The following is a 27,761-nucleotide window of genomic DNA, read 5'->3' as shown; positions in this document are numbered from 1 at the left end:
GCTCATCACAAAGCTCATCACTAAGCTAAGGACCCTGGGACTCAACACCTCCCTCTGCAACTGGATCCTTGACTTCCCGACGGGCTGCCCCCAGGTGGTAAGGGTAGGCAACAACCTGTCTGCCACACTGATCCTCAACACTGGGGCCCCTCAGGGGTGTGTGCTTAGTCCACTCCTGTACTCCCTGATCACCCAGACTGTGTGGCTAAACACGACTCCAACACCATCATTAAGTTTGCTATACATGTTCTATACATGTTCTTAATTATACAGTAATTGTAGTGCACACATTTAAAATCCTGAAATATTTTATTTAAAAGGACATTATCAGAATGTTGTTAATAAGTTCAATAGCCTTTCATGCAAAACAATCAAGACACAACATATTTAGATAACACAGACTATGATTTTAAAACATATGAGTTGTGAAACATCATAGGAATAGAACAATAGAAAGTTATTGTTTTTGAAGTACATCCCAAAAAGTAAACATAGACATTTAAGGCATTGATCTGCTGGTCATGTACTGTGGCTTCCACCCTGTACGCAAAAAGGACATGCCTGAGATAGTGATGTAGTACGTGACTTTGAAGTTGAAGTTATACCAAGTAAAATCGTCCAGGGGTATATTTTCCACCATCAGCATGAGAGGCTATTAACATTTACAAAACAGATTAGTTCAAAACAGATGAACCTAGAAAAAGCCTACAAATAAAATCGGATCAATATATTACATAATTAACTGCATTATAAGACCTAATCCTACATTGAGCAAACTATACTTTACAAATGTAATCTGTACAACAATCTAAATAAGTGATTTGTTTACTGAACTTAATATGGCAACTACTGTACATACCCCAACATTTTTCATGTGTATACAGGCTGTGATAAAATAGTGTGAACTGATTGCTGTAAAGGGGACATTATGCAGGTTAAATGATGCATGTTTCCTTACATTGAATGTCTATGGGACACGAGATTGTGATGCATACTCTGAGTCTATATACTGTATAGCTAACACCTCTGCTTGCACAACTCACTTTACAGTAACTTGAAATCTATTCAATAAGCTACAGTTCCTTTTGAAGTTGAATTTCATAACAATTGCTTTGAAACATGTAATCTAAAGTCAACTTTCCTTTTAATATGAGACCATCCAGACATGTTGGAATGATTGACATTAAACAGTAATAATGTAGAGGAGTTTTCTGTCTGAAAGACTCATGGGCTAAATAAAACCTGTCCCATATAAGTGCTCTGTGCTAAATCAAAATTAAAAAGAGAAGGCCTCCCATTGTGATACTGAGTACAGATATAGAGTATGACTGAAAAGCAGATAGGAATGATCAACTTAACTTATGACTAACAGGGCTGAGGAATCTGATTTTCCTGCTTACAATGAGTTTGATAAGTGTCCAAATAAAGAGCAGATAGATACATGTGCAAGTAACACAGGCAAAAACACATTTGGGTCCCACACCAGAAGAAATCACACATACAAGTTGCATATCTCGCCATAAATCTAAACAAGGAAGCAGAATGCAACCCCAAAAACAGGGCTAATATTTTGTCTGGTTTGACTTAATATGCCACTCAAAACATTTCAAACTGAGTGTAGATTATATCCACTGGAAAGGGCTCTATCAGACCAAACATATATACAGTAGACATGGGTGTATTACCGTCTTGGACCATTACACTATCTCTATCTATCATTACCCAGCTGAGAGAAACAGATTTTAAAGGGCCACTACAGTCAAAATGCTTTTTCCCCCTGTGTTTTATATTGAAATTCTACAACAGCTGATGAAATTAACACTCTAAAAGTGTGAAAAAAAAGTGATCAGTGTTAATTCCTGATAATCGCTGGTTGAACATACAATCTACACAGGACTTCCTAATCATCAGGTTTGCATGGATGGGAGTTTCAGCTTTCCATGGTGACATCACCATGTGGTAAATTGGTTGATAGACCAAAAACAAAGAGAGTTCCAAACCTCTGCCAATAACATCTAGTTTTGAGTTTTCCCCTCCCCACTCAGACTACTCCCAGACAGTCCTAGCAAAATTCTTGATTGAAAAAATAGTTTTTTTGATAAAAAGCGATTTTAGCCAATTTTTATAGAAATCTATTACGGTAAGGTACTTAATTGTTACCCAGAAATGATTTGATATTGATATACAGACGGTAGCATTGGGCCTTTAATTGACAGTTTTTACATTGACTCCCATGAAAATATTTCGAATACATTACATTAATGAAAGGAAAACACATCACATTTAATGTAGCCCAGTTACAGCCAAATTGAAGCAGATAACATGCCAACACTTGAAGGCAAATAAATTAGATTTTATATGTTACATTCTATCAAACACGCATATGACTTTAAAGGTAATTCATTAGATAGCTGCCGATAAAAGCCATGGGATATCTTTGGCAGTCTTTGCTGGATATGTTAGTAACATATTATGACATTGTGGATAAGGTGAGCATTATATTACATTTTTTTCAAGAAGCTGTATATTGTCTGGTACAATATCATGAATCCCAATAGCATTTAACAAGTTGGCACATACTTTTGTAGGATTCCATAACATCCCATCACAATCAACACTGGCACTGAATGACTGAATCAGTTGCAAGAAACATCATTGCACAGAAGATATGAAGCAAGCTGAACAATAGGAGCTTGCATTGCAACAGCATTGGACGCTGAGAAAAGGTGACGAGATGGGGTCATCGATCAAATTATTCCGTCCCTGCCTCCAATGAAAGTCCTAATATAGGCGAAAAGGTTGAAATCTGCTAGAAAAGGTTGAAATTAGAAAATGAACAAATAACAAAACAAAGATAAACAGTTGATAGGATTGCAACCACTGACAGAAGCCCTTTACTGTACGTATGTTTGCCTTCAGTGGAGGAGCCTTCACAGCAACACCCTCCCAGTTAGGTTAGCCAGGTGGGTGTGAGTTACTGATTTGGGGCCTACAGGCACTCTGATAACACGTCATGCATGTCGGTGGCAGTGCAGACCCCAGGTTTGGGTTCAATGATAAAACTCTGACTCAGCTGGATCTTGAGCTTCTCAACCTCGTAGTTGTGCAGGTATTCCTGGATGAGGTAACGTTCCCGTTTGATCCGAGCCTTCACCTCGGATGGCACATCCGGGATCAGCCAGGCCACAAAGAACTTCACCACAAACACCACGTGCTGATGGGAAAGGAAGAGGGTTTTTACAGAGCATACCATTATCACACACTCACCTAATGAAGTACAGATGATAACATGTTGAAAGACAGTGATAGCAAAGATTGGGCTCTGTTGCATACTGTATATAATGGAGAGAGCACCTGCTGGTTTAGAGTGGAGAGATGTGCTGTGTTCCATACACATATTTTGGATGTCTTACCTCCATGATAATGATGAAGGCCAGTTTGGCTGCCAGGATGTGCCAGAACTGCATAGTGTGGGAGTACTGCCTCTGGTGGCCTGGAGGGTAGCGGTAGTCACGGTACCTGAGACAACATATAGGACTAATGTTGGGACACAACAACTGCATACACTAGTGCTAAACCCCAAGCATTGAACTGTCGTCTGTAAACATCTGGATTAATACAATCACAGCTCCATAGTCAAGACTTCAAGTGAAGTCAAGACAAAGGGTATTTAAATGTGCAAGTGAGTGGCCTGGCATTGCAGTCGCTTCCCACCTGCAGGTGGTGATGAAGGAGCTGTTGAACCAGGCAGGAATCGCCCCCTCCTCGGGCATACTGAGGAGAGGGATCTGGGAGATGTCATACACTGACAGGCTGTTGTTGATGTAGCCACTCATGGTGGCTTCAGAGCCAGGGTGGTAGGCATACAGGTAGACCAGGCGGGGGATCATGTCTGAAGTAAAGGCCATGATGAATGCCTGGGGAGATGAGAGAGCATGAGAGGGGATCCAAGACACATTGAACTATTGAATTATTGTATTTTGATTATACAGTATATATGAATTATAAAATGGGCCTGTTTAACAATAAAGACATAGATTTGAACACTTGATAACAACAACGTGGCTACAGCTTAATAACATTTAATCCTACTCACATTGGTGACAACGGACAAGATGGCCACCACATTGAGGATCTCCTGCCATGCTCCGATGTTGTGGGCCTTGGCCGCCACAGGCCGGCGGAACTGGGTGGTGAACTTCCAGGCGTCCACTCTGACCTCCAGGATGTTGTTACAGAGGGCCAGCAGGGGGGCCAGGGGGAAAGAGGCCACAAACAGAGTGATGAAGCCAAACTGGATTACTGCAGAGAGAGAGAGAGAGAGAGAGAGAGAGAGAGAGAGAGACAAATATATATAGAGAGAGAGAATGTTGATGAACAGCCATACATAGTCTCCTGTCTATGTGGGAAGAGAGTGAAGTGGGTTAAGGGCCTTTTTACCCATCTCCAGGTACTCATAGAACAGGCCCAGCTGGCTGAAGTTCTGCAGGTCGTGGTCCTGCTCCCAGCGGCTGTACTGGTCTTTCCGGGCCTTCCTGCTGCACCACCAGTTCCTCAGCAGCCTGACAGGATATAATATAGATCAAGAGAATACTGAACTCTGAGGAGGGCACGTGTACAAATTACATACTGAATGTCGGACATCTTTAACAAGTTCAAGCTGGTTCACACCCAATGGTGGAGTAGATATGCAACTGAAAGGTCATCGAGGTACATTTCACAGTCTATCAGAAGTAGCACAGAGGTCAGTGAAACTCACGGTAGTAGGGCCTCCTGGATGTTCCCACACACCTGCTTCCCTGTCATGACAATCACCAGCTGGGTGGTCAGCTCAATCAAACAGCCTCCTGGGTCACACTGGGACAAGTTGCAGTGGGTGTTTAACAGTTAGGTTTGAGATCCAAACATAAATACTGTAGTTTATTCTTCAAAAGGTGTGAGTTTCATATAGTAAAATGTGTTCATATACTGTAGATGGTGTGTGACAAAGCTCACCTCCTCGTTCCTCAGCCTGCTGTATTTGCCAAACATGTACGTGTAGTTGCCTGGGTAACCCACAAACTTCCCCTTGAAGAAGGCCACGTAGAAACATGAAGAATAGTAATTGACAAACTGGAAGAGGAACATCTTCATTGTCAACTTGTTTTCATACTCCAGATGTGTCTTGGGAATTTCTGTTGGAGCAAGTAGTTGGAGGTCAAAGGCATTCAAGGCACACCAGCTACCTAAACTATTGGGTGCAAAGTACTGCTGAGGTATGAGTGAATTTTTAAAGGAGAGATTTTTATTTATTTAAATGAGCAGGAAATGGGTAGTTAATGTGACCTGGGGTAAACATCACTTTAACTTGATGTGCCATCTGTGTTCCATCTCCCTGCATTTCCTGCTCCTCCTGATCTAATAGCCATGATAGCGAGCTACTCCTCCTCACCCATATCAGTGATCCAGATGGCCACTCGCTCATAAAAGAAGTTAAGGATCATAATGATGATAAAGTTGATAAAGGAGGCGGTGACAGAGGTAGCGAGCTGCGGGGTGATGAGAGAGCCCACCAGATGGATCTTCTTAGTGGGGCTGTCCTTCATGATGCTGGCGAAGGCTGCATACACAGCCAGCCTGTAGACTATCACCCCAGTGATACAGGCCACAATCAGAAGCATCTGTGGAGAATACAAAATCCACATGCTACAGTGCACACATACAGCACACATACAGTATACTGCACACTGGCGAACAAATGCTTGCAGACACACAGAGTTGATGTAGTATGTTGGCTTACCCAGAACAGAACAGTAACACCGGAGAGGCAAAAGCGACCACACTTTTTGGGGAGGGGTAGGTATGGCTCCATTTCCTGCACAATAACAAATAACGGAAAGCCCAGTCAGTAGTTTACATTGAACACTTTAGAATTTTCACACAAGCAGTGTGTAATAACCAGCTGGCATCCCGTACCTGGGTGATCCGGTTGAGTCTCTGGTCAGTGCACTTGGTCTCAAACTCCGGGCGGATCTGGAGCTGCTGCTGCTCCTCCTCGAAATCCACCAGGTCCCACTCATACTCCAACTGGGCCTGGCGCCGCTTCCAGAACTCCAGGAACAGAGTCACTGCAGAACCGACAGGGTCATTACACTCTAACAGTAACCGTCTGTCTCCCTCACAGGGGATGTACTGTAATTCTCCAACAGGTTAATACAGTAACAACAGAGTGGACAGACACTTACCCCAGATCCCCATAAACATGGCAAAGAACACTGTCCCCTCGTTATCAAACAGATGGGATTGCTGGAAGAGGGCACATGGGACAGGATGAGCTCCTAACCACCCAGAGGAAATGACATGCTGTGCTTTGGCCATAGCAAGATGACATACTGCACACTCAGCATGGGAGATTTCACTGGCTTTGATTGACAGGATGGTTTAAACAATATAACAATAAGCTAATCACGCATAATTTCTTTAAGTGTGAGGAGCCATCAAGAATTAGATGTAATGGCTAATCGTCAAGAGATTATGATTAGCCATTTTAGGAAAGATGACGTTGTGACTGAATGACAGAATAAAATGTGTATGTTCCTTTACCCAGGATGAGAGGCACGTGGAGTTGAGCTTCCAGTAACTACACTTCTTATCACACAGCGGACACATCACAGTACTCCCTCCAATGCTGGGGTCACAGATCTCCTTACTGTGGGAGAGATAAATAGGAGGAATAGAAAGTGGGAAAGAACATTAATACATTTGATATGATGTGACTTTACATGTCCTGTATAGACTGACAAAGTTGTGTGATTTAGTGTACTGTTGGATGTGCAACAACAAAGATTTCATTTTTTTTACACAATTATTATTAATATACTGACTACACACCATTAGGTGTGTGTGTGTGTATGATAGCCCACTTAGGCATGATTCAAAGGCTGTGTTTAAACAGGCAGCCCAATAATTCAATATCAGATCTTCTGCCAATAATTTGGCGAAATATTAGAATTGGGCTGCCTGTTTAAATGCAGCCAATCAACTGTATTCCTATTTTTCAAATAAGGCACCTTTCTGCCCCCTGGTGGTACTGACCTTGTTAAATTATCATCGTAGCTTAGCACACCATAAGTAAAACATATGACCCCCATGACCGCAGCAAAGAACAACATCTCTGTGTAGAAGCCCAGCCAGGCAAAGTAGATCCCAATCTTCTCCCCATAATACTTCCTGTTAACAACACAGACATAACTTATTTGGCATTAGGGAGTAGGGACACTTAGTATTTGCATGGTGCTATAGATCAGGGGTTCCCAAACTTTTTATCTCGGGGGCCCCCCTTCCATCATTGGGGGACATCCTTGTTCTCCCCTGCGCATGCACACACACCACGTCTATTTCTATGGGCACAGGGACTGTTCATGATATAAACTGTTCACACCTCTCTTGTAGGTGGAGAGAAGGTTGCAGATTTAAAGCAAATGTTCATGCAATTCTATACATTTGGTCATGTCTAATGTGTGTTCATGTGATATTTGAGTGACAACAATTATTACAACAATATCTATGGGCTAAAAAAACTAAATAAAAAACGTCAGCTGACATTTCTGACAAGTTATAAATAGCTCTCTAAGATATGCAATGACTGACATGATAAGAGGAACTGATGATGTACTACCCTATTTAGAAATTGTACCTTGTGCATTCTACTATTATCTACTACTCCCTCCCCCTGTTATAGACGTGTCTTTGTGTCTATGCATAGGGGAAATGTAACCGACGTCCAAACCGATGTTGTCTTACCTGATGAGGTTGAGGGGCTGCTCCTTGTAGAAACAGAGGAACCTAGCCCAATTCTTATAGAGGTGGTAGCGTTCGCTCTCACACTGCTCATTTGTGTTCCTCTCCCAGTATCGACACTGACAGCATAGAGGACAGGAGAATAATCAGCTCTAGTTTAGAAATACATCTGACATCCTCACATCTACTGTGAGTATGTTGATGTGATGTAGGTGGGGCGTCACATGATTCTTACATCATGAAGTGGGAAGGCTGAGGTGTAGGTCCCGTTGTTCAGCAACCGCTTGATACCTTTCTTGTCTGTCTCCTTGCGGTCCTCTTTATGGTACGGACAGCGAGACAGGATGTAGTACACCTGACAGGAAGGGACATCAGATCAGTGTGTGTGTGTGTGTGTGTGTGTGTGTGTGTGTGTGTGTGTGTCGCTGGATTCTGTGTTAAGATACTGTACTCACTATTCTGTTGCGTGTGGAGGGGGGGAAGAAGGTGTCTTGGTTTTTGATGAGGAAGAAGTCTATCTTGTCCTTATCAAATGGAGAGGTGAAGTAGTCAGGCTGTGGGCGCATCACCTTCTCTGGCAGGCGGAACGGTCGGGAGAGCCACTCCAGTGGAACGTCCTGTCCGTGGGGGATGTCGCTTTCCTTAAAGGGAACCTTGATCTTCAGCACATCAGCGTAGGTGGCCAACACCTCCCACGGGGCGTGGATCTTCAGGAAGTACGTTTTCAGATCATCTGAGTCCTAAGAGGAATGAGTTGAGAGAGGACAGAGAGAGGCAGTTTGACTGACCATACCATTTAAGCAAAAAACAGAGGAATCATTGAAAATATTGAGTACATTTAATAATTATATAACATTTATAATATTTTCTACATTTTCCATTTGAATATAGTACACATTTTCACCTAAAAATGTGTAAAGAAAACATAGAAACACTGAGTGTACAAAATATTAGGAACACCTTCCTAATAGTGAGTTATTTTCTTTTGTCCTCAGAACAGCCTCATTTCATCGGGGCATGGACTTTAAGTTGACTCCAATGTTCACACCTCTCTTGTAAGTGGAGAGAAGGTTGCAGGTTTAAAGCAAATGTTCATGCAATTCTATAAATTCTGTCAATGTATAGACCAATTTCAGTCTTTGTTCCCTTTTCTTGCAAGGACTCCAGTCAATAACAACGGAGGTGGTGGTGTAAACGTGGTGGTGTAAACGACTGCATTGTGTCAAGTTGGCTGGATGTCCTTTGGGTGGTGGAACATTCTTGATACACACAGGAAACTGTTGAGTGTGAAAACCCCAGCAGCGTTGCAGTTCTTGACATACACCAACCTGTGCACCCGGCACGTACTACCATACGCCATCCAAAGGCACTCAAATATTTTGTCTTGCCCATTCACCCTCTGAATGGCACACATACACAATCCATGTCTCAATTGTCTCAAGGCTTAAATATCCTTCTTTAATTATTAACCTGTCTCCTCCCTTTCACCTACATTGAATGAAGGGATCATATAAGGTAAGCTTTCACCTGGATTCACCTATGTCGTGGAAAGAGCAGGTGTTCCTAATGTTCACTCAGTATACGTTAAACACCCTTCTACCACTTAGGAAAGAAGACTGTTGAGTGGAATTCCCCTATAAGAAAGCTCTGCTGAGATATGCCCCACCTTGCAGTAATGTGATGTGCTGCTGCATGATGACCACTAGAGGACACCAGCGTGCCACGGCTGGGTAACTCACCGATTTGTCCTCAGTCTCAAGCTCCAGTCCAGCCTTCTTAAGGTTGGCCTCAAACTCCCTCCTCCTCTCCTGTACAAATACAGAGACAGACACACATGCACTTTAAGCAATAGCAAGGACCAGGGCAGAAAAGCCTTTTTCCTTGTATCTCCCCATCTATCATCGCTGCTATTACTTTATCCTTCCATCCATCCTTGTATTCTTACTTCCTCATTCATTCTCATAATCCATTTTGTTCTTGTAGAAGCTCTCAAAGTCCAAAAATCAGAAGCTAGAGGGCCTGGTAATAATGAAATGTGATCTGTCTATGGTCTGTCTGTGGCATGAAATATTTGCTTCTCTGTCAAGAAAGAGGTGATGCAATTACCCCAACAACAAAGTTTCAACCACTGGGAACTTGTCAGCCACTTCCTTTTAGCCACCTTCTCCTCTTTACCGGCCTGATTCAGGCTGATTATGAGTCATGGTCACGTGGCCAGTTGACCCCAGACACTGTCTTTACTGTGACAAAACGTTTTGCAACGGAAAACTAAAATATCTGTGTTCTTACTGAAGCCAGTCAGGCTCAAAGCAAGCCTGACCACTCCAAGGTTAATGCTCTGTGCTGTCATGTCCGTGTTGATTAACTGCCATGTGTCTCTCTGTAACCACACAATGCTCTCTGTCACGGTGTTGATGATGGTGCGTTATGCTGCCCACCTGCTTCTTCTCTCCATCCTTGTCATCTAGGTACGACAGTATGAAGTCAATCCTGCGAACCCCGTCCCTGAAGAACACAGTGTCTTTGTTCTGCTGTAGTCTGTCAGTCTGGAGGGCAGACAGAGAAGAGTGTCAGAACACTAACCCACAGAAACTATTTCTCTCCTCCTCCTATGAACAGAGAACATCTGCTTGCTGAATGTGACGATGTACGTTAGAAGCACATTAAAAGTACATGGTAGTAGTTTAGTATATGGTTTTGGACACGCCCAAAATTAAATAAACAGATTTATTTTGTAACGATTGTGGACTTTCTCTCTTTTGTGTGATTTGTCTTATGTAACTTGAATAGGAGTTAGGAGGCAGTGGATCCTGGAAATGTTCCAGTGAAGGCATGCCTATCATTATACTAAACGTAGCCCTCAACTATGGCAAGCAAAGAGGTACATACTGTACTAGGGCCTGAAATGAACTTTTTGTTTTTAATAATAACGTTAAACCTAGTCTTGATATTCTCAAATCATCCCAGACCAGTATACAGCCACTTCTTGATTCAAGCCCCAAACCTGGCACAGACAATACTCTTCAATCACAATGATCCACATTCCAGTTTGCATCTACACTCCACACTCCAGTTTATTTATAAGCATATTAAGCATATGCAGGATTAAGTCTTAGTATAGAGATACTGCACCCTTGTTAAAAAGAAAACTGCTTGTGAAATTGTATATACAGTGGGTTAAAGGCTGTTTCTCAACTAGGTTTGTTTACTCCTGGGTTTATTCTACCTGAGGGGTACAGCTAAGTATTTACAGTGGGTTAAAGGCTGTTTCTCAACTAGGTTTGTTTACTCCTGGGTTTATTCTACCTGAGGGGTACAGCAAAGTATTTACAGTGCTATGCTCTGCAGTCAGGACGACAGAGGGGAAAACCTTATCGACACAGCCTTGGACCTGGAGTGGAGGAAAATGGCTTTTCTTGATCCAATCGGCTAAGATTATGTTCACCTATTCCAGGTATTACATCATCTTTTGAACCTCATTTGTGAAAAAGGATTGTGTGGGGTCAGTTTCATCATGTGACTAGGAGGAAAAGCGCTTCAGTCCAATTAGCAATAAAACACAGGCGTGTCCCTAAATTCAGCAGTATCCTGGCTCTGGAGGACACACTGTGGCCGGGAATAGAAACAGAGCCCCTCCCCTTTTTGTTTATCAGCCCCCACACCCACAAACAGGGAGGAAGGAAACAGGGTGTGGATACAGCATACAATTCCCAAGATCATCAACAGAATTAGGTTGGCGAAAGCATATTAGAACAATTTGAAATGTATGGCCTTCCACCTTCATGTGTCAAAGCACGCTTGAATATGAGTGAGAGAGAAAATGTTCAAGTTCCCTCGTTCTTGAACAACAGATTAATGCTGGATAGAGAACACAGACACAGACTCATAACAGACACAGTAATATTCTCTCTGTAGGCAGTATTTTAGTTTGTGCTTATTGCCTGGGGAGATCTGATAAAGAGAGGAGCTCTCTGAGAGACACTGAGGTCTTGTGACTGAACAATGAGAACTGTAGTAGAAAGAGGTCAGTTGTTTCCAACATAGGCAAGGTACACAAAGGCATGCAAAACAACCTCTTTTCAATACACACTCACTATTGATCAAGAATATTGATCACGGATGAGGATCAATCAAGCATGTGGAGGAAGACTAAAAACAAGCACATAATCATACATTTCTTACAGCGATGAACCTTTATCATGCAAATAATATGATGTGTTTTTTGTTTGTTGTAGCTTTCAATTAATTTGCCCGTTGCATTGCAGAACACTGCTGCATTACAGCACAGAGAGCTTGGGAAGTCATCTAGGGCAGGGATACGTTAATGTAGAGGGAAAGGAGAGTGTCCAGGCAGGTCAACATTGGGTCATGGGACTCAAATCAACGTTTATTTGTCACGTGCGCCGAATACAACCTTACAGTGAAATGTGTGAAACTCACCTCTGTGTGTCCAGGTAGCTGTGTTCCTCCGTCCTCTATAGAGTTATTATGACTTTGGCCATTACATTCCTCTGTGTAGAGAAAAGAAACACGAGCAGAGATGAGTTGAAAGGGGCAATCTTCAGGTTGCTACAGTTGAAGTCAGAAGTTTACATGCACTTAGGTTGGAGTCATTAAAACTTGTTTTTCAACCACTCCACAAATTTCTTGTTAACAAACTATAGTTTTGGCAAGTCGGTTAGGACATCTACTATGTGCATGATACAAGTAATTTTTCCAACAATTGTTTACAGACATTTATAATTCACTGTATCACAATTCCAGTGGGTCAGAAGTTTACATACACTAAGTTGACTGTGCCTTTAAACAGATTGGAAAACTCCAGAAAATGATGTAATGGCTTTAGAAGCTTCTGATAGGTTAATTGACATAATTTGAGTCAATTGGAGGTGTACCAATGTATGTATTTCAAGACCTACCTTCAAACTCAGTGTCTCTTTGCTTGACATCATGGGAAAATCAAAAGAAATCAGCCAAGACCTCAGAAAAATAATTGTAGACCTCCACAAGTCTGGTTCATCCTTGGGAGCAATTTCCAAACGCCTGAAGGTACCACGTTCATCTGTACAAACAATAGTACGCAGGTATAAACACCATGGGACCACGCAGCCGTCATACCGCTCAGGAAGGAGACGCGTTCTGTCTCCTAGAGATTAATGTACTTTGGTGCGAAAAGTGCAAATCAATCTCAGAACAACAACAAAGGACCTTGTGAAGATGCTGGAGGAAACAGCTACAAAAGTATATATGTCCACAGTAAAATGAGTCCTATATCGACATAACCTGAAAGGCCGCTCAGGAAGGAAAAAGCCACTGCTCCAAAACCGCCATAAAAAAAGCCAGACTACAGTTTGCAACTGCACATGGGGACAGAGATCGTACTTTTTGGAGAAATGTCCAAAAATGTCAAAAAATTCACCCAACTTATTGTGGGAAGCCTATGTAAGGCTACCCGAAAGATTTGACCCAAGTTAAACAATTTAAAGGCAATGCTACCAAATACTAATTGAGTGTATGTAAACTTCTGACCCACTGGGAATGTGATGAAAGAAATAAAAGCTGAAATAAATCATTCTCTCTACTATTATTCTGACATTTCACATTCTTAAAATAAAGTGGTGATCCTAAATTACCTAAGACAGGGAATTTTAGTAGGATTAAATGTCAGGAATTGTGAAAAACTGAGTTTAAATGTATTTGTCTGAGGTGTATGTAAACTTCCAAATTCAACTGGACATACATTTTGGACTTAGTATAATGATATACTGTATATGAGTCCATTGATTCTTGAAGGATATTACTTTAAAATGCCGCATGAGCTTAGTTTAACTGTCAAACCCCATCAGAACCCAAAACATAAATGAGTTTTAATCCAATGTTTGTAAATATTGTAAATGTAAACAAACACTGTATAGCCTCATAACATGGTTAAAACTATATTGTTGATATCTTGGAAGGTCAGTCCTTGTATCTATCCCACAGGGCAAAAACTGGTTGAATCAATGTTGTTTTCACATCATTTCAAGAAAATAAAATCTATTGTGATGACATTGAATCATCATGGAAAACTGATTGGATTTGTAAAAAGACATCTACGTAAGGGAATTTCATCTCTATTTCACCTACCTTTGAACCTAAATCCAATGTCATGGTGAATTCACGTTAGTTGACAACTCAACCAAATGTAAATAAAAAATGTACTTTGAACTGTGGTCTGTGCCCAGAGGTCTAAGGATGGCCTCTAACAGAAAACTATTTACAATGTACAAATTACATAGTGATACAGTGCCTTGCGAAAGTATTCGGCCCCCTTGAACTTTGCGACCTTTTGCCACATTTCAGGCTTCAAACATAAAGATATAAAACTGTATTTTTTTGTGAAGAATCAACAACAAGTGGGACACAATCATGAAGTGGAACGACATTTATTGGATATTTCAAACTTTTTTAACAAATCAAAAACAAAAAAATTGGGCGTGCAAAATTATTCAGCCCCTTTACTTTCAGTGCAGCAAACTCTCTCCAGAAGTTCAGTGAGGATCTCTGAATGATCCAATGTTGACCTAAATGACTAATGATGATAAATACAATCCACCTGTGTGTAATCAAGTCTCCGTATAAATGCACCTGCACTGTGATAGTCTCAGAGGTCCGTTAAAAGCGCAGAGAGCATCATGAAGAACAAGGAACACACCAGGCAGGTCCGAGATACTGTTGTGAAGAAGTTTAAAGCCGGATTTGGATACAAAAATATTTCCCAAGCTTTAAACATCCCAAGGAGCTGGAAGGAGTGCTGGAGAGAGCTGGAAGGAATGGAAGGAGTATCAGACCACTGCAAATCTACCAAGACCTGGCCGTCCCTCTAAACTTTCAGCTCATACAAGGAGAAGACTGATCAGAGCTGCAGCCAAGAGGCCCATGATCACTCTGGATGAACTGCAGAGATCTACAGCTGAGGTGGGAGACTCTGTCCATAGGACAACAAGTATATTGCACAAATCTGGCCTTTATGGAAGAGTGGCAAGAAGAAAGCCATTTCTTAAAGATGAAAATAAAAATAAAAAGTGTTGTTTAAAGTTTGCCACATGTTTGGTGTGTCTGGGAGACACACCAAACATGTGGAAGAAGGTGCTCTGGTCAGATGAAACCAAAATTGAACTTTTTGGCAACAATGCAAGACGTTATGTTTGGCGTAAAAGCAACACAGCTGAACACACCATCCCCACTGTCAAACATGGTGGTGGCAGCATCATGGTTTGGGCCTGCTTTTCTTCAGCAGGGACAGGGAAGATGGTTAAAATTGATGGGAAGATGGATGGAGCCAAATACAGGACCATTCTGGAAGAAAACCTGATGGAGTCTGCAAAAGACCTGAGACTGGGACGGAGATTTGTCTTCCAACAAGACAATGATCCAAAACATAAAGCAAAATCTACAATGGAATGGTTCAAAAATAAACATATTCAGGTGTTAGAATGGCCAAGTCAAAGTCCAGACCTGAATCCAATCGAGAATCTGTGGAAAGAACTGAAAACTGCTGTTCACAAATGCTCTCCATCCAACCTCACTGAGCTCGAGCTGTTTTGCAAGAAGGAATGGGAAAAAATGTCAGTCTCTCGATGTGTAAAACTGATAGAGACATACCCCAAGCGACTTACAGCTGTAATCGCAGCAAAAGGTGGTGCTACAAAGTATTAACTTAAGGGGCTGAATAATTTTGCACGCCCAATTTTTCAGTTTTTGATTTGTTAAAAAAGTTTTCAATTCCCAATAAATGTCGTTCCACTTCATGATTGTGTCCTACTTGTTGTTGATTCTTCACAAAAAAAATACAGTTTTATATCTTTATGTTTGAAGCCTGAAATGTGGCAAAAGGTCGCAAAGTTCAAGGGGGCCGAATACTTTCGCAAGGCACTGTATGTGCATCTACTCATTTATTTAAGAGAGATTGTTGTTTGTCTAAATATTTTACTTCACTAGTCCAGAAGCGTAATTATTCCAGCTTCATCACACCAATTAGCCTAATAGGTCTTAATGAGATAAATGTTCATATTTAGTGTATGTTGTCAAACTTGTTCACTGTGTATGATACCTTCACTACATACAGTCAACTGGTTAAATGAATCCTGGAAAAATAAAGCTATGTTATTTAACAACAATTACTTTGTAATGTCATCAGATACACTACATGAAATCCCATATACACTACATGAAATCCCATGACCCATTCCTCTGTTTCCATCCACATTCCTTCTCTATAGATTTGTCAATGATTTTGCAGATGATAAAGTCGGTCTCCCTCCTATTACACAATAGTTCTATATTGAGAGCAGGGATTGCTGATGTGAAGAAAACAGCATTAGTCTGTCAGTGGAACTGTGTTGTGGTCAGATGTCAGAACACCCCAACACAACACTGCGTTGACATGGACTGCCCTCAGGGCAACAGCATGGTGAAATAGACATGAAGACACTCACTCTCCCAAGAGCTCTCAGACATAAAACCAGGGGAAAGAACTAAACACATATACCTATAAAGACCCACTATCATAAAATCACACTTTCCATCTGGAGACACACAAACAGAAACACACAGCATTCCAGCAGCAGAGCAGAGCACTCCCCCAGCCTGGCAGACCCTGCTAGAGGGAATGTGCTCATGTTGCAGCGCTGCCTGCCTCCTGGTTATTTCTGAATGCTGGGAAACAAGCACTCCCCGTGGGGGAGGTTAGGCCTCTACGTGCACGGAGGGATGGGGGAGGGGGCAGCAGCCCAGTCAGAGGCCCTGTAGTTCCCTCAGACATAACACAATCTAGTTTACCACAGGAAGGACTTGTTCTGCCCTGAGCCTTTCTTCCATTGGATGAGGGGGATATTTTTTAAGAACCAGATTTTTACTGAGTGCCTTGCAAGCCAATGAGAGGCTTGAGGGAGCAGCTCTGTACAGCTGAGAGGTAAATTATAGAGACAACTCATGAGGAAGGAATGATGTTGAGACTGCCAGCCAGCCAGATGAGTCTGAGCACAAGCCTCCCTAACCCCTATGAAGGTCACAGAAGTTGTGCCAAGCTGTGATGATTGTACTGCTAACAGTCCCGAGCTGAGCAAACACGGAGAGAGAGGGAGTGTGTTACCAAAGACAGACAAGGCCACTTTTATTAGACATTTACAGATAGCAGCACATCCACACACATGCAGAAACACACAGTATAGTATACGTATAGTATATATATGTTCACATACACCTCAGCACCCAAGCAACACACATTTTTCAATGTTTTCAAAAATGAATACTATGGGGAACACATATCCTCAAATAAAACTACCACAGTATGGTTTAACACATAAATACACACACAAAGGTATGTGGACACCCCTTCAAATGAGTGGATTCGGCTATTTCAGCTACACCAGTTGTATGAAGTATATAAAAATCGAGCACACAGCCATACAATCTCCAAAGACAAATTTTGGTAGTAGAACGGCCTTACTGAAGAGCTCAGTGACTTTCAACGTGGCACCATAATAGGAGGCCACCTTTTACAATTTCTGCAGAGCTGCCCTTGTCAATTGTAAGTTCTGTGAAGTGGAAACATCTAGGCGCAACAACGGCTCAGCCGCAAAGTGGTAGGCCACACAAGCTCACAGAACGGGACCATTGAGTGCTGAAGCACGTCTGTCCTCGGTTGCAACACTCACTACTGAGTTCCAAACTGCCTCTGGAAGCAACGTCAGCACAATAACTGTTTGTCAGAAGCTTCATAAAATGGGTTTCCATGGCAGAGCAGTTGCACACAAGCCTAAAATCACCATGCGCAATGCCAAGCGTCGGCTGGAGTGATGTAAAAGCCTGCCGCCATTGGACTCTGGAGCAGTGGAAACACGAATCATGCTTCACCACCTGGCAGTCCGACGGACGAATCTGGGTTTGGCGGATGCCAGAAGAACGCTACCTGCCTCAATGCATAGTGCCAACTGTAAAGTTTGGTGGAGGAGGCATAATGGTCTGTGGCTGTGTTTCATGGTTCAGGCTAGTCCCCTTAGTTCCAGTGAAGGGAAATCTTAACGCTACAGCATACAATGACATTCTAGACGATTCTGTGCTTCCAACTTTGTGGCAGTAGTTTGGGAAAGGCCCTTTCCTGTTTCAGCATGACAATGCCCCCGTACACAAAGCAAGGTCCATACAGAAGATTGTTGAGATCGGTGTGGAAGAACTTGACTGGCCTGCACAGAGCCTTGACCTCAACCCCATCGAACACCTTTGGGATGAATTGGAACGCCGACTGCCTAATCGCCCAACATCAGTCCCCGACCTCACTAATGCTCTTGTGGCTGAATGGAAGAAAGTCCCCGCAGCAATGTTCCAACATCTAGTGGAAAGCCTTTCCAGAAGAGTGGAGGTTGTTATAGCACCAAAGGGGGGACGCACTCCATATTAATGCCCATGATTTTAGAGTGAGATGTTTGATGAGCAGGTGTCCACATACTTTTGGTCATGTAGTGTACCACCTCTTGGAACTAGACCCACATTCAGATGGTAGGAGATCCACTAGTGAAGATGACACGACTGTAGTCTCCAGCACACGCTAAATTAAACTGACATTGTTAACCCCATTGATGAAATCCTAGAGAACATCTCCTCCTACTGTAGCTGACCTACCAGTACCTTCAGTGGGTAGTCTGGAGTGATGAATAACTCACATTCATTTAAGCAATAAAGTCCGAGGGGGTGTGGTATATGGCCAATATACCACGGCTAAGGGCTGTTGATATGCACAAGGCAATGCAGAGTGCCTGGATACAGCCCCTAGCTGTGGTATATTTGCCATATACCACAAACCCCCCGAGGTGTCTTATTGCTATTATATAAACTGGTTACCAACATAGTTAGCCTTAGCTCTTTATAAAGGGAGAGATCTGGCAGGTTTCTGTTCATGTTTCCCTTTCTGAAATATAAAATAATCCACAGAGAGATGCATACACATAGATTAAATTATCCCAACAAAATTACACAAAAAAAATATATTTTAAATGTCAAATATGGTGTAGGTAAATTCAATTAATGTAGCGTATTGGATTTGAAATGTAATTTCCTGCACTCACTCACACAGGACCAAAGGACTCACACTGGCTCTGCAGCCACTGGCATGAAGGGAGGGAGGCTGAGCAGAGTACAAGCACAGTACGAGCCTCAGAGTAACCAACAGCAGTACATACAGACACAGCCACTCACTATGAGGTGAGGTTTGGAGAGGAGATGATGAAAGGATGGATGGACAGACTGGCGTCACATTAAGCCTTTCATCTGCCAGTACCTGTTAATAGGATCATCCTGAATGCTGTCAGCACAGCAGGGCCATCTTCTTCAGAGGAGAGACACGGGACAAAGGGGTTAGTCTGCTTAACAATATGCTGCTGGACATTGATAGATGGATTTATGATATCACAAATACACAAATTCTGAATTATAACATCTAGAGTAGCAGAAAAACTCTCTGTTTTTGCACCCACCACTGACACAGACATACTAGCCTCAAAGAAACAGGCCAGCTGTTAAATATGTTTGATATATTCTCTGTTTGGCTCAATCACAGCAAGTGGCAGTGTGAGGACAGGAATACATTATTCAAGTTTATTTGTGCCATAAAGAAGCTGTCACTTTGATGCTGGTGAGGATCTAACAGCACCTGCGTCACCTGCTCCCACCGGTGGCACCTGTCTACTTTCCAGTGATAAAGATAAACCTTTAGACAGCCTGGTAAATTATGTATTTCATCAGACCAAGCCAATCTGGTTAGTGATTTAAATGGTAATACGAGGCCTGAGCTTTAGGCTACTTTCCTCTAATGAACCTTCTCCTCTTCTGTTTCAGCTACTGGGCATCCCCTGTTATTCATGTTTCAAGTTTTATTAGTCGTTTGTACAGGATACACATGGCATACAACGTCCAACAAAATGTTTACTTGCAGGTTCCTTCTCGACAATGCAACAACAATAAGAAATAAGAAAAGATAAGATTATGAACATAAAGTAAATGGCTCAGTTGTCACACCCTGACCTTAGAGAGCCTGTTTATTTCTCTATTTGGTGATTTGGGTGGGCATTCTAGTTTTCTATTTCTTTGTTGGCCGGGTATGGTTCCCAATCAGAGGCAGCTGTCTATCGTTGTCAGTTACTAGGTAGCCTGCAGAACGTTACGTTTGTGTATTCTTTTGTTGGTGTTCATCTTAATAAAGAAAGATGTACGCTTACCACGCTGTGCTTTGGTCTCCTTCTAACGACGGACGTAACAGTGCCCAGGAGTGGAGGACATCCTGGACCTGGGAGGAGGTAATGGCAGGGGACAAGACCCTGTCATGGAAGCAGGCGGAGGCAGCGAGAGAGGAACGGCGACGAGACCAGGAATATAGGACTCGACGCAAGCACGAGATGCAGCCCCCCAATTTTTTGGGGGCGGGGGCACACGGAGTGGTCGGCGGATCCGAGGGTGAACCAGAGCCAGTCACGGAGTCGAGTGCGGAGCTCGACACAAGATTCCGGAGAGAGGTGCTGGCGTTGAGAGCGCTGCAGAGCGGGCGTGCTGAGGAGCGTGACACCAGTCTGGTGTCATATGTGCACCGGTTTCACGCATCTGGCCTTCGGTGCGCCTCCCAAGTCCGGTGCGTCCTGTGTCTCCTCCTCGCACTCATCCTGGGGTGTCTGTCACTGTTCAAGAACCATGTTATGCGGTTCTACGCACCGTGTCTCCAGTGTGCCTTCACAGCCCAGTGTGTCCTGTGCCAGCGCCCCGCACTTGCCGGGCTAAAATGAGCATGCAGCCAGGACGGGTTGTGCCAGCTCTACGCTCCAGAACTCCAGTGTGCCTCCACAGTCCAGTACGTCCTGTGCCTCCTCCGCGCACTCGCCTTGAGGTGCGTGTCATCAGCCCGGTGCCATCTGTACCGGTCCCACACATCAGGCCTCCAGTGCGCCTCCACAGTCCAGAGCTTCCGGCGACAGTTCCCAGTCCAGAGCTTCCGGCGACAGTTCCCAGTCCAGAGCTTCTGGCAACAGGTCCCAGTCCAGAGCTTCCGGCGACAGGTCCCAGTCCAGAGCTTCTGGCGACAGTTCCCAGTCCAGAGCTTCCGGCGACGTTTCACAGTCCGGAAGAGGGTCTAGAGCCTCCGGTGGCGGTCTGCGGTCTGGTTCCTTCGGGGACGATCCACGGTCCGGTTCCACGGAAGCGGAGGGATCAGCAAGCGGAGCGGGGTCTACGCCCCGAACCGGAGCCGCCACCGAGGTTAGATGCCCACTCGGACCCTCCTTCATAGAGTCAGGAGGGGGGGGGGGGCAGCACGGTTCCAGTGATGTGCTGGGCTGTCTTCACCACCCTCTGAAGGGGCTTGCAGTCTGGCCTGAGAAAATCCCGACCGTACCAGGCCATAATGCAAATAGTCAGGACGCTCTCGATGGTGCAACTGTAATATTTGGAGAGGACCTGGGGTGGCATGTCAAATTGCTTCAGCCATCTTAGGAAGTAGAGACGCTGTTGCACCCTCTTGACAAGAGTGGTGGTGTTGTTGGTCCATGACAAGTCCTCTGTGATGTGGATGCTGAGGAATGTAAAACTAGTGACTCTCTCTACTGCAGTCCCGTTGATGTGGATTGGGGAATGTTCCCTCCTCTGCTTCCTGAAGTCAAGAATCAACTCCTTTGTTTTGCTGATGCCAGTTCACTGACTTCCTCCCTATAGGCAGACTCATCATTGACGGTTATCAGGCCTACAACCGTGGTGTTGTCAGCAACTTGATGTTGGAGTTGGTGTCATGCAAAGCCACACAGCCGTTGGTGAACAGGAAGTACAGCAGAGGGCCGAGGACACCCCTGGGGGCCCCCATGTTAAGAGTCAGTGCGGATTAGGTGTTGTTGCCTATCCCCACAACCTGTGGTCTGCCCATCAGGAAGTCCAGGATCCAGTTGCACAGGGTGGTGTCCATACCCAGGGCTCTGAGCATCATTATCATATTACAGTTGGCTCTACCAGAGAAAGCTTATTGATGAAGGAGAAATTGTTCTCTGATGAACTAAAAAAGTGCTTCAGTCTCATCTCATGTTAGGCCAGGGATTCTCACAGTTTATAATAGATAGAAGGACAGTTTATAACAGATAAAATGGCAGTTTATAATAGGCATTGTGATGCTGCACAGTGATGCTGTACCCTGTTGCTAGCTATTTAATTAGATGGATCTCTAGACTAGAGGTTAAAGCATTCCAATATGTCTGTATATACTGTAAGTCAATAAGTACTAAATGGAAATCAGTGGCCCATTATGTGTCATTCATCCCCCACATAACTAGAGCTGATTAGTTTATCAGGGAAACACTGTCGGCCACATACATTCACAACATTCTCATTCACTCCTGACTAACATGGTAAGATAACCGGCCATATGTCTTATGGCCCTACATACAGCAGATGGATCATCTAGAAGGCCAGCATGTGAGGCTTGTGCAACATACATCCTATTGTTGAAAGATGTTAGTGTTTTAGGAAACACAATGAATACACAACAATGTCCCTATGTTGCTACCATGGCCTGATGTGACCTATTATGTCTAAACTATTATCATCCTTGTAGCTCCAACTAAAAATAGCACCATGACATATCAGACTGGCATCTTTTGACTGACTCAATAATACATGACTCCTGGCTCCAATAGCCTAACTATTGACATCATCCCCAAGTTCCTTTTCTCAGGGGAAATACAACATACAGGATACCTCACTGAAATTACATTGGTTTCCTTACCCTGTAGGAAGAGAGACCAATCCATGCTTTGCCTTTGTTTACCTTGCTGAAGTCACCAAATGCTAACTTCAGGATTTTAAGTACATTTTATTTAGCATGTTTTAAATGAAGCAGCATAGGGTCTATGTTAAGGGGGAGGACATACTCCCAGTGCTAAAGGTAGAACCCCAATGGGTGCAGACGTCATTTCAACATCTAGTTTTGATTTACATTTGGCTGAGTTGTCAATTAACATGAATTCAACAGTGAAATCAACAAAACACCATGTCATTGGATTTAGGTTGTAAATTCAATGAAAATATTAAATTCCCTTTTGTTGATGACTTTTAAAAAATCCAATCAGTTCTCCACGTTGATTCAGCGTCACCACATTACATTTTTTTGTTGAAATGATGTGGAATCAATGTTGATTCAACCAGTTTTTGCCCAGTTGGAAAGCTGTTTTGTATCCCTATTCTCACATCGTCTGTTGATGACTTTCTGCACATGGAACAAACAAAATCTCCTTTCTTATCTCCAGGATACAATAGGCCTTGTCCCAGACGGGAACTGTGCCTTGACAAAACCCTGAAAGTTAGATCAGTAGAGTGGACCAATACCCCGGTGCCCCTCCCAGCGAGGGATCGTGGGCAGAGCAGATAGCAGAATTCATACTTTATCTTCTCTAAAACAGACATGAAATGTCATCGTTCTAATAATATACTGTTTGAATGAGGCATTCTTGCATAAGGAGGAAGGGTAGAAATGTTAGAATATTACAGATGTTGTCCTTCCCCTAATTCTCCTCATCTCCCCCCTGTTTGGCCTTGTTGCTTACTGCGTAATCGCCACTGAGGATATGGCAGAGTACATGAAAACAAACTGTTGTTCTTTGTTCTTCGTAGCTTGTTGCCTGTTAGCCTAATCAGATGTGATGCCCAGGTTAACCCACAGATAGAACATGAAATGCTTTGGCACAGAGCTTCCTAAACCCACAAAGCAACACAATCACAAAGCCCACTGTGATCAAGTGCATCGATCAATGTTATTCAAGATTTATATATTAATCTGCTCATGGCCATTGAAATGTAATTGTGGAAGGCCAAAGAAGGGATAATAACCAAATGGAGGTGAAAGGAGAAAAGTCCAGACATATAATGTTTTTTATCATCCAGTGCACTAACAGAAATGAGAAGTGGGTTAACCCTCACGCCAATATTCAGATTTTCAGATTCTGCCCACAGTCTGTCTAACTCAGCTATCAAAGAGAAAATATAATTACTCAGCTAGTTTCCATGGCAACACCGGGGCTCCCCCTAGTCTGTGAGCCAAGATGAATTCACTGGCTTGCCCTCCACACAACTATCTAATACGTTTCTTTTAGATCATCAATGATTAAGGGTGAGTGCTGTAATGCAAAGATGATTATTTAGGCCTAGTTTGTGCCGGACTGCCCCTGATCAAGACCAATTAGGCATGCAGAAACGGAAACACACTATGAAAGGCTTCGGTCTCATCACTTGAAGCATTGAGTTTGAATGAATAGAGGTTTTACTGTGATAGTGAGAGATGTTGTTTGTAGAATAGCAGGCCTAGTATTTGATAATACTACAGTGCCTTATCAGAACCTTTCAGTACAACTATTTTTACAATTTAAATGATTTAGAGCCATGAGAGCCATAACAAGGCAGCCAGTGTGAGCATGTGGGTAATATAACTATCAAAATAAATGATTCTGTAATAGAACTGTACTATAGATGCAGATGAACCTGAAGTCTATTCACGTTCAGTCCCTACATAAAACTGTCAACATGGTGATCCACAACACAGACGCACATTTAAATAGATATGTTTTGTTATTGTGCAGGAAGGGTTTACCTGATAACACCCAACACAAATTTGTTGGTGTGAAAGGGCAGTCTATCAACACAGAACTCCACACTATCTAGACCCACTGTGGGGAGTCAGCCATACTGTGGATCTTTACTAACAAGGAGCCTTACCACCAAAGGGCAAGTGGCAGATTGTCCTTAAATTAACCTGCTCAGTCAACTTACTTCACATTAAGAGCATAAATGCCTATTGCTCAGAGATAGTGGAACCACATCGCTTGGCCTTGTTTCCGTACTACCAAAATAAGTCAAATGGACAGCAGAGTTTGTTTGAGGAATCTTCTATTTACGGTTTCCATTTACGTTTTAGAAGACCCGCTTATCCAGAGTGACTTACAGGAGCAATTCGAGTTCAGTGCCTTGCTCAAGGGCCCATCAACAGATTTTTCACCTAATCAACTCGGGGATTCAAACCAGCAACCTTTCAGTTACTGGCCCAACGCTCTTAAACACTAGGCTACCTGCCGCCCTATAGGGGTGAGATGCTAAGAGGGATGTAAACAGTGTGAGAGAGGTTGGGAGGATGCTGGACTGTTTCCATCCATCAATGAACTTGCTCCAACTCACTTAATTTCCCAGCAGAGGAGAGACGGATGTAACAATATCTCAAAACCATATTTACTGTGGCATTATTGAAACTGCTTTACTGTCAACATTATGAATGCTCAAGTACTTTTCTTTCTGTGAAGCCATACATAATAAATTGTAGCCTACAAAGTCATTTTAACAAAAGGAACATTTGTAATTGTTCAATATATTTATTACCCACAACAGCTCTACATTTTCTATCTCTCAACCAGCAACATTTCATAGAGGGACCCTTGCTACCATGACAGCTTAACACATTATGCAGTGGATGGCTGTATTTGGAGACCAAGTTGGGTCTGTGGGCAACTCTGTATAGGCACATTGCCACATTCTCACAAATTGTGAGAAAATGTGACATTTTTGTTATAACAAATGTGATCTTGTAATATATTCTGCATATATTCTGACGTGTATGTCTATTTGTCACTAAGCACAATTGGAAAAAGAGTAGTACTGTTACAGTCTAACTCCTCCCTACAGGTCTCTTCAGTGAGTGACTGCTCAGTCAGTCCATAGCATCATGGTATATTCCCTGTCTAGATAGTCTCTCTACCTTGAGTGCCAATCAGCAGATAATTGTGTTTAAGTGTTCATGCACTTAATGTTAACAACTATCTGGTCTCTAGTGTGTAATTATGTGATTATTACCTTGGGACAGTGTGGCACCACACAAAGCAAAGGTTATAGATATGGATTAGAGGTCTACTGACACCCTTTGACACATCCTGAAACTAGGGAATAACTGAAAACAATTAGCAATCCAATTTGTGTTGGATTTTACAAATCCATGATTAGACAGTTAAGGACAATCCCATGCCATTTATTGGGAATGTATGTTAGCACACCATTGCAGATGTCTACCTATAACTTGTTTCCTTTTCGCCATGAAATCTTACAGAAAACATGAACATAGGACACAGCTTATTCACACAGGAGCACATTAAGGGGGGACGTAGGGGAGCAATACTGAGAGCAATACTGAAGTTATGGGGCAGTTAATGGTGTTTAAAAGGGAGGGCATATATACAACAATAGCCAGTTTCAAGCGACATTCCTTGTGCAGTGTGGAGTGACAAATACTGTCAATTTTCAATAAAGGGATATAGATAAGCAGAGTGCCGCTTGCATCAGCTTTACTAGGCCTATACATTAGCACAACAGACGAACCTTCCATCGAATAAGACATCCATCTGCAATTAAAAAAAAAAAATCACAAACCTGCTTGGAAATTACATCATTATGAATAATATTGAACTTATTTGGGGTCAATACTGATCACTTTGAATGCTGATGTATAAATCAACAAAGAAATTGCCAAATACATGCCATTTTACAGACTTCTGCAATGGGCTTTAAGTAACTGTCCAGTAAAAATCTCTTTAAAAAGGTCATATTCTGATAACTCATACCCAAATAATGTTGCTGACTCGTATTTGTGGCCAAAGCATAAATTGGAGAAAAAACACTATAAAAACACCCCACCTCAAACCTGTCTCTCAAACAGACGTTTCAAAAATGCTTGTTATTTCCTTACAGAGGATGATGTCATCCTAGATGGCCAATCAGCAGTCTACTAGTGTAAATATGTTTTGGGACCGGTATATGCCCACACCATTCTGTTGTTGGGCTATGCCCACACCATTCCAACACAGAAAACACAAGACACTTAATTGCCATTTTTTGGAAGGACAACTATTTCACTCATATTGCAATTAATTATTGGTCATATTGCATATAAAGATAGAGACACTGGACAGTTACTTTAATTTGTCAGTTTCTCAAACTTCAAATTTGTCTCCCAGTAGACCTGTCAGCATGTGAATGACGTCACCACATGTATTTTCAGTCATTTCAGAACTATACATTTAATTGTACAATTGTACAAACACATGGAACTGTTCCCGAAACATAATCTGTTATAAATAACATGTAAATTCCCTGAAATGTGCTTATCTTTAGGCTAAACATTGTATGTACCTCTTATCTAGGTAGCACACTTACATAGTGACATATGGCACAGACACAAGTAAACCATTAGCCAAACATTATTCCAAAACCAAATAATAGACAGTGGTAGTTCCAGTCACAAAACTGATAGAACCAACCTTTAGTTGGTTGTGTTTCCTTGAACATTTTCTGAAAGCGCAATAGTAAACTTGTTAATAGCCAATGAAAACAAAGATTATGGTATAGCCTACGTTTACTTTGTATATTACCAAAATCGGCTAATCTCTGAATGTGCTCTTTACCTCCAATCTGCGAATCCATTGCGCTCTTCATCTCGATCAAAGTTTCCTCCCTTGCCATTCCCGTTATTCTTCTCATCTCCACCGACTACAAGGAAGGAGCTTCTTTTTCAGGAAAGTGAGGACTGAGAGAGAGGATGCCACCCCACGACTCGATCCTCGCCACACTGTATTTGAGTTTGAGGCTTGGGTTTCACACCAAAATCAACGTTTCGGGCATTTATTGGCTGAAAGAATGCCCCGAAATTGTCTTGACATATCCTATCATATTATGATTGCACTCATACTGCTTCTCTAGCCACTATACATATTTAAGGGGAGTGGCAAAATCAAGCACATTCTGTCGGCAAATCATTGTGCTTAAAGAAGTAGCCTATTCACACAAGTAGCGCTTGGAAATTAGTGCATCATGCATTGGAATTCTGTCTGTGAGGGTTATGCTACCCATGTGAAAGGCCTCAAACTTGATGTTTGGCAATTTTGTAT

General features: G+C 42.6%; 1 protein-coding gene across 5 annotated transcripts; it reads right to left on the bottom strand.

The window, feature by feature from the left end:
• Positions 1 to 290: 290 nt before the first annotated feature.
• Positions 291 to 27,611, bottom strand: LOC110506644 (anoctamin-5). Of its 5 annotated transcripts, XM_036963549.1 has the most exons (22): positions 27,279 to 27,611; positions 27,135 to 27,165; positions 26,197 to 26,219; positions 12,220 to 12,290; positions 10,218 to 10,325; positions 9,519 to 9,587; positions 8,235 to 8,519; positions 8,015 to 8,134; positions 7,783 to 7,898; positions 7,075 to 7,209; positions 6,583 to 6,688; positions 6,225 to 6,285; positions 5,956 to 6,107; positions 5,780 to 5,854; positions 5,432 to 5,660; positions 4,996 to 5,174; positions 4,760 to 4,857; positions 4,441 to 4,562; positions 4,097 to 4,302; positions 3,715 to 3,917; positions 3,414 to 3,519; positions 291 to 3,214 (listed from the first exon to the last, which is right to left on the bottom strand). In XM_036963549.1, exons 3-22 carry the CDS (start codon positions 26,213 to 26,215, stop codon positions 2,990 to 2,992), a joined length of 2,685 nt encoding a protein of 894 aa, XP_036819444.1. In that variant the 5' UTR covers positions 26,216 to 26,219; positions 27,135 to 27,165; positions 27,279 to 27,611; the 3' UTR covers positions 291 to 2,989. The 5 variants fall into 5 exon arrangements, with proteins under 5 accessions (XP_036819444.1, XP_021442095.2, XP_021442096.2 ...); XM_021586420.2 differs by lacking the exon at positions 26,197 to 26,219; XM_021586421.2 differs by lacking the exon at positions 27,135 to 27,165.
• Positions 27,612 to 27,761: the final 150 nt, after the last annotated feature.

Source organism: Oncorhynchus mykiss, chromosome 26 (assembly GCF_013265735.2).
Source record: "Oncorhynchus mykiss isolate Arlee chromosome 26, USDA_OmykA_1.1, whole genome shotgun sequence".
In the NCBI taxonomy this organism is placed as follows: Eukaryota; Metazoa; Chordata; class Actinopteri; order Salmoniformes; family Salmonidae; genus Oncorhynchus; species Oncorhynchus mykiss.
The sequence above is the reverse complement of the archived record's forward strand: the minus strand, read 5'-3'. Positions and strand labels throughout refer to the sequence as shown.

What these genes read in the sequence shown, in the direction of transcription:
- LOC110506644 (XM_036963548.1), bottom strand. Translation starts at nt 19,307, where the DNA reads ATGTCTGTGTCAGTGGTGGGTGCAAAAACAGAGAGTTTTTCTGCTACT. An exon ending in AGCTACCTGGACACACAGAG is followed by an intron (nt 10,326 to 12,219) that starts GTGAGTTTCACA and finishes TCTGCCCTCCAG; the next exon opens with ACTGACAGACTACAGCAGAA. An exon ending in CAGCCCCTCAACCTCATCAG is followed by an intron (nt 7,210 to 7,782) that starts GTAAGACAACAT and finishes TGTTGTTAACAG; the next exon opens with GAAGTATTATGGGGAGAAGA.